Genomic DNA, 17364 nt, shown 5'->3' on the forward strand with positions numbered 1-17364 from the left:
CAGAGACCATCTGGCCTACAAAGCCTAAAATATTTACCATGTGGCCCTTTACAGTTAAAGTTTGCTGACTCCTAATCTAGGGCAAACTCAGGTGCCTAAAAAGAGCCAGATGGGAGACCCAAACAAGTGAAGTAGGGCAGGGACAAAAGGGAGTGGTGGGGCCTGTGGCAAACTGGAAAGCGGGCATCTCCACCCCACCCTGTGGGAATTTTGCCAGATCTTTCCATGTTTCTAGGGAAAGTAGAAATCTGGATTTTTATATGGAATCTCACTGTGGGGGAGGGGAAAACTCATATTCTTAAAATGTAGATAATTTAAAAATCCCTTTGAGGGCCAAAGCATGCCTATGGACACTAGCTGTGAAGTGTGGTCTAAATGGATTTGTAGGGAAATAGTTAAGGGCAGTGGAGGCCCATGTGTGGGGAGAAGGGGCAGAACATTCAACCCAACCTGTTGGCTTCTCCACCTTCCCTCCTAACACAGAATCTCCCACCAGGTGTGTGACTGGCAGAGCTGCCCTGGCCTCAGTGTGGGCCTCCCGGGGTGTGCCTGCACAGACTCTCCCCACCTCCCTCCCACACATTCCAGAACCTCTGAGATAGAGAGTGGGTAACCTCCATGATGGCTTAAGTCCCAGCCAGCGCTGATGGGGTAGGTCAGGAAACCCCCACAAGAGCAGATAAAACTGTGTCAGAAACAACCAGCCACTCAAATGAGCTGGGGCTGCGGCGCCCTCTGGTGGTGACCCTCCTTAAAACACTCCCACCTCTGGACCACCCCTTCCAGTGGCCGCAGGGGGCCAAGCCCTCCAGGCCCCAGGGAGACAGAACCACTTTCCCCAAGTGGCCAGCAGGCAGGCGATGCAGGAAACACAGAGAGCATGAGGCAAAGACAGACAGTGGTTCTCTGAGAACTTAAATAATCCCCCAACACAGGGGGAGCACAGACCACGGGGGAAGGGAGCTTACAGCAGAAGCAGAGTGGCCCAGGGGCGGGGAGGCTCCACAGGATGCTGAAGGGTTTCATTCCACCACCCCCCCCCCCATGCCTGGGACTTAGTAAGTAGCAGGTCAGCATAAATCCAACCCCGGCAAGGCACATCCAAACCCCAACTTGAGGGGTTCAAATGATGAGAGGGGACAGAGGGGCTCCCTGAGGCTTTAGGCCCCTCCCCCAGGAAGACGGACCCAGTCTCTGCTATTGCCAAGAACAGCGGGGGTAAGGCCTCAGATTTCAGGGAAGCGGGAAGGACCAGTCTTAAATATGTTATAAATAGGGAGGCTGGGTAGACTAATACTGTGCGGACAGGCCGGGTTCACATTCCTCTTGCCGCTGGCCCCTGAGATGGCTGCTGCCCCTGGCCACTGGCACAGGTGGGGAGGAGCTGAGCAACTGGGGTGCTGACTAGAGTCCCCTGGCAGTCTCAAAGTCCGGGGGCCCAAGGGGCTCAAGAGTCCCATGGCTCATGGCTTCTTTGTCTTGTTTCTGTTCTTCTGGAGTTTGGCATGCACGACTTTGAGTGTGGTCAGGAAGTTGCCGAGGAAGAGGATGAGGAATGTGATCGCCAGCACAAATACCTGGGGCAGGGGTCCAGAGAAGCAGCAGCACCAGGGGCAGAGGACGGCGGGGCAGGCAAGAGAGAAGGGGGAGCTCGGATCTGCCCTGCTGAAATGCCCCCCAACCGCTGGCCTGGGGATCACAGAACCTCCCAGCACAAGCTACTCCCAAACTGCACGTGGGTGAACTGGGTGAAGAGCGTGAGTCCCCAGGGTCCTGAGAGAGTGTTCGATGGGTGAACCTCCTCGGGGTTCATAGACCCTGGGGGGCTCCTTGGCTTCCTGAATTCCCTCCCACCATCTCCCAGACCCTAGTAGCAGAGAGCTCTGGCAGCAGGGCCCCAAGGGAGGGGGAAAGGAGGTGGCCAGGACAGAATTCTCCCCAAGCCGCCACCCCAGCACGCACGCGCACATGCACCATACCTGCCATTCTTTGCATTCTTCGTGGCTGGAGAGCTCAAACAACGTGACTGCATTGTAGAGCTGCCAGAACTGGAGAGAGGGGAGACAGGGACTGCTCACCCACCCGATTCCCCTGGAGACCCACGTGGAAAGACAGGGAGGTGGGCCAGGTCCCTCCAGCTTCAGATACTGCCTGAGACACTGACATCCCCCCAAGGTGAAACTGTGGGCACTGTAGGCCACAGCAGGTCTGAGGGCAAGTCAGGCTCCTGCCCTTGGCATCCCAGGACCCCATGGAGCCCAGCCTGGGGACAGCCAGTGAAGAGGGAGAGACGTGAAGACCTGTTTCCAGAGGTCAGCCCAGACCAGGGGATACCCACAAACTCCAGGGGGACTCACGTGGCCACAGAACAGGAAAGGCAGCAGGAAGGTGAGGCCTCGCCACATCCAGGACTGGAAGCCTTCTGTGGGGAGGCAGGAGGAGTGAAGGATCCATGTGAGGGAGCCCAGCTGCCCCCACAGCCCCACCAGGCACCCACTGCCCAGCCACACCAGTCGCCCAAAGGTTAGCCAGGCACAAACCCACACAGGCAGGGGGACAACCCTCACCTTCTCTGGGTGGGTGAACATTCACTATGAAAGCAAGCCAGAGAGCGTGTGGTGTCCTGTCACTAGGCCTACTTGCACTTATTCCTCAATCACGACGAGCCAGGAGGGCCTAACAACACTCATGGAACACCAGGCACTGCATCTGTACTCATGTCTTTAATGTGAATGGGATTTTGCATTTTATAATGGATTTTTGCAAGCATCATTTCAATCAAGTCTTGACAAAGTAGGGCCTACTTTGCAGTTATTTGATGGAAATGACCATCTCAAAAGACAGCAGAGCATTATTAAAAACAATTTCCAGGAAGGCTGACTGGTTAGCTCAGTTGGTTTGAGCATGGCCTTGTAATGCCAAGATTAAGGGTTCAGTTCCCCATACCAGCCACCAAAAAAAATTTTTTAAAAAGAAATTTCTGCTGAAAGTTTAGATGAGAGTTCTCCAAACTTTTCTTACTGGACACCCCTATGGGTTAAAACAGTAAAGCATGCATTCCCAATGTATATACATTTATATGTTTATACATATTTATATGTAGACATGTTATACATCAATTATATGCACAACCAACTCTAGGCTAACATTATGTATACTATAAAATGCAGACAAAAAATAGACATTTAGAAAGGATAAGACAGAGGCCCAGCATCAAGGCCTGGTGCTCAGCTGGCCTCGCACTGGTCAGCTGAAACAGAATCCATGATGAATTATGAAGAGCAACTCAGGTAAAGGATGACAGCCCTGGCTTTGCCACATTGTAAGTCTTGGTACGTTTCTGTTAGAATGTGCTCCCAGTGTGAGGAGTTGGACAGGTCCATGCTTGTACCCCCAGGGGCCTGGCTACTCACCCACGGTGAGGTCCAGGTGATTCCTCTCACCCAGGGCCCGCAGTCGGTAGAGGCAGCCCCTCTGGTAATAATATTGTAGGAATTGGACACAGCCTGCAGGGGGAGCACAGTGCCCGGGGTTCAGGGCTGACATCCCAGGAAGACAGGATGACGCCTCCTCTCTCCCCCAGGTCCAAAGGCTGGTGGGTTTTCACTGGGCAGAGGGCAGGGAGGGCACCCTGGTTACAACCCTCTTCCATTCCACAAAACACACACACACACACACACACACACACACTTTGGTCTGAATCTGCTCCCTTATCTAGAATACAAAGAGAGCTCAGGTATGTGAGGATCCATCTAAGCCTCAACTAGCTCAGAAACTTCTGGAGTTTTCCTAGACATGCAGTAAGCACTCAATAGATGTGTGGTGGAATGCAAGATGAGCCCATGCTGTGATGAAAGCTATGTGAAATGATAAGACACACAGAGATGATTCCATACAATGGGATACTTTGTAGTTGCTAAAAATGAGGTGTTGACATGGAAAAATAGCCATGATCAATTGTTAAAATAAAACGTTAGATAGGAGGTTATAAGAGCAAAGCTCTATGTACAGAAAGATTCTATATTTGTAAAATATGCACAATGTAATACATATGTGTATATACATATTTATGAATAAAAACATTTGAAAGGACAGAGATCTTAACATTGATCGCCTCTAAGGGTGGGACTATATACAATTTCCCTTCTTGGCTTTACACATTTGTATTTGTTTGCAAGCAGGTTTTTATTTAAAAATAAAGTTTTGAATAGGCAAATGCACATGGTATAAAACTCGAAGGGAACAAACAGGTCCTTGGTGAAAAGTAAAACTCTCTCTGTGTCCCCAATCATCTAAGCTCTCCCTCCCCAGAGGCAACCCCTGGGACCAGTTAATTATATACAAATCCAGAGCTATTCCCAAATGAGAAAAATAATATATATTTCCATTTTGAGGATTTATTTAAAACTGGGAAACAAGGTTAGTAGCCCTGACATGACCCAATGGTTATAAATGGTCCAGTTCTGACTTGGGGAAAGATCATTCAGTGAAGCAGCTCCGGGGGGTGGGTGTGGATCAGGCTGTCTCGTGCCCAGCCTGGCTGGGGGCTGGGAGGTAGGATGGAGTTGATCTGGCGGGGAAACAGCTCTTTTCTGGATTTCTGGGACCCTCCCTGCCCCAGGCTGGTCTCACACACAGGCAAGCCACAGGAAACCGTGCCCCCTCCCCCAAATCTGGGCAGGAGACACTCACTCTGAAAAATGGAAAACGCTAAAAACTGATCTCGAAACTTCTGATAAATTAGTCCATTAGGCCTGGAGAGAAGGAGGGAAGAGACTAAGTTGGGGTGTGCTGTGACATCAGACATTCATCCTGCCAGCTCTGCCCCAACCAAGAGAGAAGAAAAGCTTTTAAAGTTAAACCGAGGTCCGCGATTTCTGCCCTTCATTGTCTCTGGGGCTGGACCACATCATTTCCATTGTGTTTTCTAGAACCAGGGAACCCACACAGTCATTCTGAAGCCTAAGTTCCCTCCAATTATCCCTGCTCCTTCCCAAGTCTCATTAGTGCCGCAGGCCTCCACCAGCCTGGCTGCTCCCTGACACCTCTGGCCCAGCCAGCAGGGGACCACGAAACACTCCCTGGAAACTCCCTGGCTGCCTTGGCGGGGTTCCTGCAGCCGGGCCTCTAGCCCAGTTGTAAGCTCACACTTCCCTCCCTGGCCCACAAGTCCACCCTGGAAGGCCTGCACATCTGGATGGGGCCCCTCTCCACCCACCAGTCGCCCTACTCCAGCTCTCTGGCGAGGTTCAAGGGTGCCCAAGGAGTTACTCACCAAGTCAGCATCACTCCGGACAGGAACGTGGAGACATAATGGTGAGAAACCCACCAGCCTTTAATCCTCAGGGAGGACAAGAGAAGGAAAGTTCAGGCAGGAGAGAAATGCAGGCATCTGTCTCTGATTCCCAGCCTATGTGGCCAGGGGCTGCTCTGTGGCCCAGAAAATGAACCCTAGCCATGGCCCTGCCCTTCTCTCTGTCTACAGAGACATACAGTCCCACACAAACAACCTGGAGATTAGCTCAGAGACCCACTAGGGCTTCCAGTGGCTTCCGCAAGCCTCAGGACACATCCCTTACCTCACCAGGCCTCCAAGCCCCGACTTCCATCCTCTCCCCCATCCCTCTCCCCAGCATTCAGACGCTTGAAGCGTCCTGGCCCTTCCTTGAACTTGCCAAGCCCATTGCCACCTCAGGGCCTGCCAAGAACTGGATTGTGTCCCCCCAAATTCCTACATTGAAGCCAACCCCCCTCCGCCCCTGCAGAGTACCTCAGAATGAATGTGACTGTATTTGGAGGTGGGCCCTTTAAGAGGTAACTGAGGTTAAGTGAGGCATAAAGGTGGCCCTAATCCAATATGGCCAGTGCCTTCGTAAGAAGACGAAGAGATGCAGAGGAGAGGCCATGTGAGGACACAGTGACAGGGGCCATCTGCAAGCCAAGGAGAGAGGCCTCAGAGAAACAAACCCTGCCAACACCTTGATCTCGGACTTCCAGCCTCCAGAACTGTGAGAAAATAATTGTCTGTTGTTCAAGATGCCTGGTCTGTGGTATTTTGCTATGGCAGCCCAGGCGAACACAGGGCCTTTGTACTTGCCATTCTCTCTGCTCCAAGGGTCTTGCCTGCCTGGCTCCTGGTCCAAATTCAAGTTTCACAGAAACTGTCACCTCCTCAAAGAGGCCTTCCCTGACCACCTTGCCAAAAACAGCCCAACAGCCCCATTCTGGGTCACGCTGCCATTTCATTTTCTTTCTTTCTTTCTTTTTTTTTTTTTTTTTGTCTTTTTCGTGACTGGCGCTCAGCCAGTGAGTGCCCCGGCCATTCCTATATAGGATCCGAACCCGCAGCGGGAGCGTCGCCATGCTCCCAGCACCGCACTCTCCTGAGTGCGCCACGGGCTCGGCCCCCATTTCATTTTCTTTATGGTGCTTACCGCTATCTGAAATTATGTATCATTTTTTCTTGTGTGTAATCTGAGCCCCGTTTCCCACTCACATATAAACTCCAGAAGAGTAGGGATCTGGTCTATGTTGCTCATCAACCTATCTGTGACACCTGGATCAGAGCAGCTGCTCAATAAACTTGTTGGATAAACACACACACGTACACGGAGCTGTAGCTGCTCCGTCACCTGTGCAGATACGGAGGTGTGACAGACTCCACACGAGGCATTTCACGCCATCACAGACGCAGCTTCTGCCTGGGAGCCACACGCCCCAGGCTCGTCTACTGTTGTCTACCTGAGAGGCCCTCACCCAGCCTGGGACTTAATTCAACCAGTCTGGAAGTTATTGGAACCCTGTTCTCAGAACTCAGTACTCCCCCAGCTGAGGGCCCTCAATCCACAGCCGGGAGGGGGCCTGGTTATCACCCCCTGCTCAGCGCCTGTGGTCACCTGGGAGAAAGGGAGTTGGACCCTCAAGCCTTGACCCTTCAGAGTTGCTGAGTGTCTCAGCCTTGACTGGCCTTCCCGAGCTCCTCTTTGGGAGCTGTTATCCAAACAAGGGGCAGCGATGTGCTTTGCCAAACGCATCCTACAAGCAGCCAGTCTCTTTCCTCCCAAGGACTGGGCAGAGGGACTGGGGATGCCCATGGGATTGGTAATCAACATTTGTCCCTCGGAACTCTCTCGGAAGAGAACTGGATGAGGTCCAGGGTGCTATTGCTCCCAAACAGGGGGAACCATGAGGATCTGCTGGTTTGGGGGAGGAGATACTGGATAAGACTTTCTTTTCAACCAAAGGCATTCCACTAACTGCTTTACAGTCTTGAGTCCCAGGCCAGTACCTATGGATCTGCCGCTGGCTTTTGAAGTGCCACAAGACATTCCAAGGTGTGGCTCTGCCATAGTCTACTGAGCTGTTCCTCGACTGTCACTATCACTCTCAATGCTGTCATGACATCCTGTAGAAGTCCCTTAGCATGAGTTTCTCCATGGTGGCTACCAGAAGAAGGATGACTGGGTGCATTGTTACCTCAAACTACCCTCCAAACAGCCATCCCATTTACACTCCTATCAGCAGTATAAGTGAGTATCTGGCTCCCCAAACCCTCAACAACACTGAATACCACACTTCTAAATTTTTGCCATTCTTATTAGGTGAAAATTGGTATGTCATTCTGGTTTTAATTTGCATTTCCCAAACACATGGGTTGGAGCAGTCTTAAAACCCTCCAACCAGAACATACACATTGTAAGGCAGGGACTGGATCTTAACCATCTCTTCTTCTCTTTACAGCCCATGCAACAGTACTGGACATAAATTAGCGGTTCAAGCAACAGCCTATGCACGCCTCAGGAGTTACTGCGAGGGACAAGGCTTTACATAGCTCTGTGTTCCTAGCACCAGGCACTAGGTAAACAACAGGCACTCAGTAAATATTGAGGTGTGGCTGGTGAAAACAGCAGCTACTCTGGATACCACCAGCACAGAGGTGACAGAAGATTGTTGGCAGGTGTAATGTGAGTTCATGGGGACAGGATAAGATGTCCATTTACTTCTTTGTTCCTACCTTCCCCCGCTCCAAACCGTATATCCCAGTCTTGCCTGTCAGAAGCTAGAGGACCCTGGCCCCGATTTTCTGATAGCAAAGGCAGTTGACCAAATCCTCAGATTTGCAACTTGAAGCGCAACCCAGCAGTTTCCCTGCAACCTCCCCAGAGCTCTGCACAGCCACAAATGAGCCCTCAGATCTTGGCAGGCCCCACACTCCTTTGTCCTCTGCAAAGCTCTCCTGAGAAATGCCCTCTTCCTGTCTGGGAGCAGCCTGAGCCAGACACAGACTCCAGGCAACAAGCTTGACTGAGCAGCAGCTTTTAATTTCACAGCTCGCCTTGCCCAGAGCCCAGCTCTGACAGATGCCACCAATAAACACAGCTCAGCGACATCAGGTGAAGCTAGAAGTCGCTTCATCCCCAGCCCAGCATTTACAAGCCCCATTGTCGTCCATCTGCCCACCCCAGGGCTTTGGGATGGTGTGCGTGGTGGGGTGTGGGGTGTGTGTGTGGGGTGTGTGTGTGTGTGTGTGTGTGTGTGTGTGTGTGTGTGTAACAGTTTTTTTGTGATAACTCAGACACAATTCAATTCACCCATTTAAAGTGTATAATTCAGTGATTTTTTCGTATATTCACAGAGTTGTGCAACTATCACCACAATCAATATTAGAACCTTGTCACGCCCAAAAGAAATTACACCCGTAAGCAGTCATTCTCTGGGCCCATTTTGCCATAGAAATAAAGCTTGTAGGGGCTTATGGCTTTTTTTATGAGCAGACAATAGAAGCCCCGGGAAGAGCGGGTGCACACGTGGCCAGAGTGTAGGGATGGCATGTCCTGGTATCTGGGGATCATGCCAGGGAGAGCATCACTCCTCCCTCAGGACATTTTTAACCATGTTTGTAAGTGTGCATGAGGTTATGTGCACCAGCCACTGTTCAACCCCAGGCCATTTCTAGCTTTGTGCTTCGGGTTATCTGGACGCTGGGGGAATGGCTTCTACACTGAGGATCCCTCTGTGCCTGCCACCCCCTCCATATTTGTGTACAAGAACACACCCCTACGGAGGCTAGTTAGAGTGGCACGGTGGGCTGGCTCACTAGAAAGGCCAACATGATCACAGATTATTCATCCTGGCCCAGAACTAACTGTAGACCACATCAGGCTGTTTTGCCTGTCTGTCAATCACCACCCATCCTAGTTCCAGGGCTGCTCTCCCTTGTTGGGAACCATGTCACCCCCACATTCAGTCCAGGCAGTTTGGGTGGAGCTGAGGAATATAACCGAACATATGACCAGGAGCCAGCCATTAGGGTCCTGCAACCCTCTAGCAACAATGATTGGCTTGGATTTTACCATGTGATGTAAGCCTGGCCAACGGGAAGTCTGTCTCCAGATTCCACCTGGATCTGTGGGGGTGGGGAAAGGGGCTCTCTCCTCTGGGGTTGTTGATCCAGTAGGAGGTGGTCTGGGCAGCTGGGGGTCAATGCAGGGGGGAAAAAAAAAGGAGGTGGAGGGGGTTATTAACATTGCTCGAGCCTTTTTCACCTCATTGACTCTCCCAGTTATATGCACCCATATTAGGTGGGTTTAGTCTCTATTGGGCGGGTTCCATCCTTTGCAAAAGTTACAAGGGAAGCTGACTTGTTGAAGGCGCTAACTGAGCTAATGAGCTACATCTCACATGGGAAGCATTAGACACAAACCAAGGGTGGTTCCATCCCCTGAAGAGGAAGTCCCTAGGCCTGCTTTCCTGACCACACCTCCTATCCCTGTTCAGGGCTCAGATGCAACCAGGAACAGGACAAAAGAGCCGCAGTCAGACCAAAACAGTTCAGTAAACTTCCAGAAAGCCCATATGGTTCAGCTCCCCTGTCTCCAGAAGACCAGTATGGCCAAGTGGACCTTTCCTCATTGCAGAGCTCGGGTTTCATTCATTTCAACGAAGAACATGGGGTGTTTACTGGGTACCAACCCTGAGCTCCAGAGCTGCCCCTGGGATGCTTCAGAGATGAGAAAGATAGAGTTCATCCCATTCTGGACCCCTCCTGCCCTCCTCACATGCTCTCTTGCAATGGGTTCTTGGCTATTCCCCGGTATGGGGCCAAGCAGGAAAGGAAACCTCAAAGGCATCTCCCTTGCCCGCCCCCAGGATAAATCAGCTCTGAGAGGGAGCTGGGGGAGGTTGGAGGTTAAACCTCCAACAGGTTTTAGTTTCCCAGATTCAACCCACCTGCCTTCCCCCCCCCCCCCTACAGATTGGCCACAGCTCCTGTAGTCATTCTAGAGGATGAAGCACCTATTTGGGCACACTGGTCCATTCCAGACTTTACTCACCCATCCAAACCCCCGCCCCCAGCCAGCATGTGGAGACAGACCTGGAGGAATGGTTCCATTACAACTTAAGATTCCCTAGGGCCGGCCCGTGGCTCACTTGGGAGTGCGGTGCTGATAACACCAAGGCCACGGGTTTGGATCACTATATAGGGATGGCCGGTTAGCTCAATGGGAGAGCGTGGTGCTGACAACACCAAGTCAAGGGTTAAAATCCCCTTACTGGTCATCTTTAAAAAAAAAAAAAAAAAAAAAAAAGGAAAAGCAGGCAAGGCAAAAAGGAGACTCAGATAAAATAGTGGGACTTCTTGCCTTCAGAGATGGAGTCGGTGGGTGTGGACAAGAGAACCCCCAATATGGCCTAGATTCATTCAGCGATACTGTGACACAATCACTCCCCGAGGGGATCCTGAAACAGCTCAAAGAGGGGACATGACTTGCCCAAGGTCACAGATCTGCTCAGTGACAGCACTGAGACTGGAACCCAGGAATCTTCACTCCCAGCCTGGCCTCCTTCGTCTCCAGCATCATCTCTTTGACAGAGCACAAGACCCTCATCACCTGTCCACTCTCCTCCCCTCTCCTTGTGGAGGACCATCCACTCTTGTCATCAAAATCCATTTGTCCTTCTGGTAACAATATCCCATTTTCCTCTGGGGAACCATTCCCTGCCTGACACCACTTCTATGCTTCTAATGACAGCTACTGGGGTGGGCATGAGGCCCAAGGCTGGCCAATCACAGCAGTGCTTTCTCTGGCAACAGTGACTGATTGGTTCATGGATAGGCACCACATGATCGAGCCAGTGCCTGGGCCCAGCCAACGGGACCCAGGGAGACTCTTGGAAGACAGGAATGTGTCCTGTTTGCTGGGAACGCTAGAAATCATGACGGGAGCCTGGAGCTGCTGGGTGCCCCTGCATGGAGCCTGAAAATAAGACAACACATTGGAAGGCAGAGGTGAGAGATGGAGAGAAACTGGGTCCTGATGACACTGTCTGAACACCTGGATTAAGCCTTACCTGAAGTCAACCCAATGGACCTGTTCTTTTTATGAGAAAATAGGTTTCCTGTCACGTTAAACCAGTCTGAGTTAAGGTTTCTGTTGCTCAGAAGCAAGAGACTGACCATAACAAGTGACGCTGCCTCAGCATCAGACCCAGTTTTCCTCCTCCCCGGGTCAACAGTCACAGAGTCCTGCGCAGGCCAAGGGCAGCAGCCCTCACAGGACTCCCTCCATGACAGACTTCTCTTTGGCTCCCTCTGTGGCCCCCACAAAGCCAGGCCCCCAGTTACCTTGAGCCATTGCTGATGAGAATACTCTCCCGAATCGTCAGGGTGCAGTAATACCACACCAGCAGGAAGTTGAAGACTTCGTCCGTCACTCTGGCATGAAGAAACAGCCCCAGGGAGGGGAACAGGCATGAGACCCAGGGACAGCTGTCCCATCCTCACCCCAACAAAGCAGCAAACCAGGATGTGGGCTGCCCACAGCAGACGCTGCCTCTGGAAACCCCTGACGCCCCAGGAAGGCAGGTGGCATTTGGCCTCCTTGCTGTCCTCTCTCCCCCTAGAATGCCTGTCCCCCTCCCCACCCTCCTACCTGAATCCTCCCTGTGCTTCAGGCTCTAGCTGAGGTTTCACCTCCTTCCCTGATCACCCAGCCCAGGGCAACCTGTCTCTCTTCTAATTCTTCCTGTCTGATGTGAAATTTCTAGGGGGATGGTAATAGAATGACTTTCAGAACAGGAGACTTAATATTCTGAGCTGTCTGCATGGCTAAGATGTAAACTCCCTCTATCCCTTAAACCATCTGTTAGCTTTGTCACACATACAGAACAATTCTCACAGGCTGTATAGTCTGTAAGACTAACTTAAGCAAGACTCTACCTCCTCTAGGTGACCACAGCCCAGAGCTGGGCTGAGCAGGCCTTAGAGGCGGACAGAACCACGCTCATGAGTCCTGCCAAGCAGTGGGCAGAATAGAGGGATGCAGGTATGCTGTGTGTGGCTAGTCAGAGCCCCTCAGCCTCAGTCTTGGCATCTGTAAAATGGGAAGGCTGATCCCATATGTGAGCATCCCTGGATGAAGGGATTCCGGGAGAGAACCAGTGTCAGACAGCCCCTGTGAGGGCTCCCCCACCACTGCCAGTCTCTCTGATGATGACTCGATGGAGTCTCTGTCTTTGACCCCAATGGGGCAGCTCCTCTGCGCCTCATACAGACACATTCAGCACGGGAATAGAAATGACTGCACAGGGTACTGCCTGTCTACATAAATGGCAGGGAAAACACCCCGACCTCCTCCATTTCTCTGGCCAAACTGGGAGATCGTTTTCCCTGACTCTAACAGCCCTGGGAGGAAACGGAAAGACGTTGCAACTTTAACAATAAAAGATGATAGAAGACATCTTTTAAGCTACATGACCCTGTTTTGTGGTGGCAGATGACAGACACTTTCAGCCTGTGCCCTGCTCAACCATCGCCCACAGAGGCGGTCTCAGGAGAGTCAGGAACAGTCACTGGAATCTCAGGGTCTGAGTTCAAATCCTGGCTCTGCCTCGTCCCAGCTGTGGGACCGTGGACATGTCAATTATTCTCCGGAGCTGGCACTTCCCATCTGTGAAGTGCAGACTACGAAGGCGTCTCCTGTGCAGGGCTGCTGCAAGCTTTGGCTAAGTTTAATATGTAAAGGACTTAGGACCAGAGCTCTGTAAGTTCCCTGTCATAACTCTGGAAGCACCACTGAGTATCCACAGTCTAAGAAATGAGTCTCAGAAGCCTAGCTCTCAGGAAATCAGAGGCCCACTTGATTTGCACAGCAGACAAGAGTGGCAGAGGTGGAGGAGACAGGCCTCCCTGGGGCAGAGGGTCACTTTAGATACCCACTTTCCAGCTCACCTCCAGGCGGAGGCAGGCCCAATAGCAAGTTGTGGAGACCAGGACATTTTTCACTGGTCTCTTCCTATATCTCATCAGCGAAGAGAGGAGTAAAAATAAAGTTTTATGGCTCCAGGACTTGTTCTGGACATGCTTGAGGATCTAGCCTCAATCTGCTTGGCTGAAGTGTATGAGTTTCTTGTTGCTGTTATAACAAATCACCACAAACTTAGTGGTTGAAAGCAATACACATTTATTCTCTTACAGTTCTGGAGGTCAGAAGTCTAAATCAAGTCTTACAAGGCTAAAGTCAAGCTGTTAACAGGGCTGGCTCCTTCTGGATGCTCTAGAGGAGAATCCACTTCCTTGCCTTTTCCAGCTTCCAGAGGCTGCCAGCACTCCAGTCCCAGCTTCTGTCATCACGTCTCCTTCTGTGACTCTGACCCTCCTGCCTCATTCTTATAAGGACCCTTGTGATGACATTGAGCCTACCTGGATAACCCAGGATCATCTCCCCATCCCAAGATCCTTAATTTAATTCCATCTGCAAAGTCCCTTTTGCCATGTAAGGTAACTTATTCATGAGTTCTAGAGGTTAGAATGCGGACATCTTTGGGGACCATTATTCAGCCTACCATGCTAGGCCGACACTAGTTACTGGGAACCTTCAACGTTAAAGACACTTTGCAGCTGACTGACAGCATTGGAGGATAAGCACCCCAGCTCTGCACCCCTCAGGTGAATAATGCTGAGGTATGTTTGTGCTGTCCCCCCCGTTCCTCAGCAGCATTGAGTTCCAGCTGCCCATAGGATACCTCTTCCTTATCTCGTTTCCCATTCCTCTACCAGTGTTTCCTGGGATCACCTCCCAAATAAACCACTAGCACTACAATGCTTGTCTTGGGTGTCTTTTACAGAGGAACCCAATATAAGACAGTACTACTTCCCATTTTACAGATGAGAAAACTGAGGCTCAGAGAGGGAAAGTGAGTTGCCCTGAATCACACATCAGCAAGCACTGAGTGAGCTCCAAACCTGAGCCCATCCAACCCAAGCTGAATTCCAACTACCTCTTTCCTACCTGGTTCAAAATCTGATAAAAGACAATCCTAACCGGACACAGCCTCTTGGCCAGAAGGCAGCAGAGGGAGGTTTCAAACTTTCTAGCTGCCTCACCAAAGCCTCCTGAAGACCAGGCAGCACTGCCAGATCAGATGTCCTGGGGCTCATGGGAGAGATGAGAAAGACACAGAGAGGTCAAGGGCTCTAATCAAGATCACACGGCCTGTGAGTAGCAGAGCTGGACTTAGAACCCAGGACTCTAAAGGATGTTGGCCATGCCCAGCTGCAGGCTTAGAGGTACCAAGAAGGGCCTTTGGGTGGGGCACTGAGCAAGGAAGTGATCCCAAGGGGGCAAGAATAAGGAAAGAGAATCTTGCTACTTGGACATACTGAATATGAAGCTGTATTCTTTTTCATTTGTGCCCAGTCTTAGCACAAAATGATGGTGGCAGTGACAAGTGTGAACACTTAAACAGCACTTAGGTGCTAGGCACAATTCTAAATAAAAATGACTTCTTCAGTCCTCACAACCACCCTACCCAGTAGCTGCTGTTATTCTTGATTTACACGTGAGGAAACTGAGGCAGGAAGAGGTTAGATCATTTGCCCAAGGTTAAACAGCAATGCTAGCTTCCCTGTGGGCACCAGAACAGAGATGAGCTGCCCATCCAGTCCCCCTACCCCCCCCCCGGGCCTGCCCTCTTTTTTTGATGGCTGGCTGGCACAGGGATCGAACCCTGAACCTTGATGTTATCAGCACCACGCTCTAATCAACTGAGCTAACCAGCCAGCCCCGACCCCCAGCCCATTTTTAACTCTTGGAAGATGTCCTGGGTTGAAAATGTCCCCCCAAAATTCATGTCCACTATGACCTCAGAATGTGACCATATTTAGAAATTGGGTCTTTGTAATTCTTTAAGATGAGGTCATATTGGGTTAGGGTGGGCCCTAAACCCAATGACTGGTGTCCTTGTCAGAAGGCCATGAATGAGACACACAGGGAAGGAGGCCATATGGCAACTCAGGCAGAGAGTGGAGTGAAACAGTTTTCAGCTAGGGAACACCGAGGATTGCCAGCAACCTCCAGAAGCCAGGAGAGTCAAGGAAGACTCCTCCCTTAGAGCCTTCAGAGTGAGCATGGTCCTGCCAACACCTTGATATCAGACTTCTGGCCTCCAGAACTGTGAGAAAATAAATTTCTGTTGTTTTAAGCCCCCCAGTTTGTGGTATAGTCGGCCCTACATATCTGCAGATTCAATCAACCACACATTGAAAATATTTTTTTAAAAAACATACAACAATAGGCCGGCCTGTGGCTCACTTGGGAGAGTGTGGTGCTGATAACACCAGGCCATGGGTTTGGATCCCTATATAGGGATGGCCGGTTTGCTCACTTGGGTGAGCGTGGTGCTGACAACACCAAGTCAAGGGCTGAGATCCCCTTACCAGTCATCTTTAAAAAAAACACAGGAAACATACAACAATAACAATACAACAATAAAAAATAATACAAATAAAAAACCAATACAGCATAACAACTATTAGGTAGCATTTACACTGTATTAGGTATTTTTAAAAATCTACAGATGATTTAAAGTAAATGGGAGGATGTGCAGAGATATATGCATATATGCAAATACTATGCTGTTTTATATCAGAGACAAGCATCCGTGGATTTTGGTATCTACCAGGGAAGGGGTGGTTCCTGGACCCAATCCCTGCAGATACCGAGGGACGATTAGTCCTTTGTTACGTCAGCCCTAAGAGACTAATAAAGAAGGGGATGGGGACAAATGGAAATACCCAGGTTCTCGGTGAACATTGGCACTTGACAACATACCACAGGTTTGCCCTTTGAGGGCCCTGGAAGTCTCAGCACAAGGGAATCTGCTTGCACATCAAGAATTTTTACCCCCTTCCAGAGGGGCGTGTGAGCAGGCAGTACTGCAGTGCGCAGCCTGTGCCTTCCGGGGAAACAAGCCAGGCCCCAGGCAGCAGGTGGGCATGGGCCCAGGGCCGAAAAGGGCCTTTGTTTGGACACTCAAGTGGCCAGACCAGCTGGACTCCCAGCCAAGCAAGCGCCTTCCAGGAAATCAACCCTGGACACGTGGGCCAGATGCCCCTGCCGTACTGGCTGCCTCCCCTTGGGGCAGAAAACCTAGGGCCAAGGAAGAAACAAGACTCCCAGGCAGTGTGGCATCAGCCCCGGCCTCACAGCTCAGAGCAGCAGGGCCTTGTCCTACCGGAACAGCAGCAGCTATCGCTCTCCATGGCTCCACAGTGTGCAGCCTGGGCTGAGCACCTCCACACACAGTGTCAACTCACTGCATCAACACAACCACTCTGCCTGGTAGCACTGCTGTCACACTCGTTTTACAGATGGGGAGACTGAGGCCCCCAGAGGGAACCGGCCATGGTGACAGCGGTTGGTCAACAGCCAGGACTTAAACCCAGGCAGTCTGAGCTGGCCCTTTTCTTCTTTCTTCCTTTCTTTCTTTTCTTTGGAATTGAGATATAATTCGCATACCATAAAATTTGCCCTTTTAAAGTATACAATTCAGTGGTTCTTACTATATTCACAGAGTTGTGCAACCGTCATCATTACCTAATTCCAGAACATTCTCAACACTCCAAAAAGAAACTCTGTACCCATTAGCAGTAACTCCCCATACCCCCCACCCCCAGCCCCAATGGATCTACTTTCTGTCTCTACGGATTTTCCCAGACATGGATTTTCTTATTCTGGAACTTTCATATCAATGGAATCCTACAATATGTGTCCTTTGTGCCTGGCTTCTTTCACTCAGCATAACGTTTGCAAGGTTCATCCATGCTGTAGCTTATATTGGTATTTCACTCCTTTCTATGGCTGACTAATATTCTATTGTATGGATATGTCACACTGGGCTCTTTCTTAATTATTACTACATTATAAGGCCTATTCCAGCAGCCACTAATGGATACAAGGGGGTCTTCAAAAGTTCACGAAGGAACTGTATTATTTTTTAATTCAATTTTTCCACGAACGTTCTGAAGTACCCTTGCATTTGTTGGACGAATGCTGGGTGAACAGGACTGCCATTTCCCATGAG

General features: G+C 50.6%; 1 protein-coding gene and 1 non-coding gene across 2 annotated transcripts in view; one reads left to right on the forward strand and one right to left on the reverse strand.

The window, feature by feature from the left end:
* Positions 1-946: 946 nt before the first annotated feature.
* The window catches only part of TMEM120B (transmembrane protein 120B), a 38663-nt gene continuing 22245 nt past the window's right edge, over positions 947-17364 (reverse strand). The window contains exons 6-12 of the mRNA XM_063087144.1: positions 11627-11716; positions 5276-5341; positions 4693-4754; positions 3414-3506; positions 2358-2422; positions 1980-2048; positions 947-1577 (exon numbers count right to left, since the gene is read on the reverse strand). Of these exons, the coding sequence (XP_062943214.1) occupies positions 1464-1577; positions 1980-2048; positions 2358-2422; positions 3414-3506; positions 4693-4754; positions 5276-5341; positions 11627-11716 (559 nt within the window). The 3' untranslated portion in view covers positions 947-1463. The remainder of the gene's footprint in view (positions 1578-1979; positions 2049-2357; positions 2423-3413; positions 3507-4692; positions 4755-5275; positions 5342-11626; positions 11717-17364) is intronic.
* Positions 10489-10560, forward strand: TRNAV-GAC (transfer RNA valine (anticodon GAC)). Its single transcript has one exon. It is a non-coding gene; the product is annotated as a tRNA-Val (tRNA).

Source organism: Cynocephalus volans, chromosome 2, assembly GCF_027409185.1.
Source record: "Cynocephalus volans isolate mCynVol1 chromosome 2, mCynVol1.pri, whole genome shotgun sequence".
In the NCBI taxonomy this organism is placed as follows: Eukaryota; Metazoa; Chordata; class Mammalia; order Dermoptera; family Cynocephalidae; genus Cynocephalus; species Cynocephalus volans.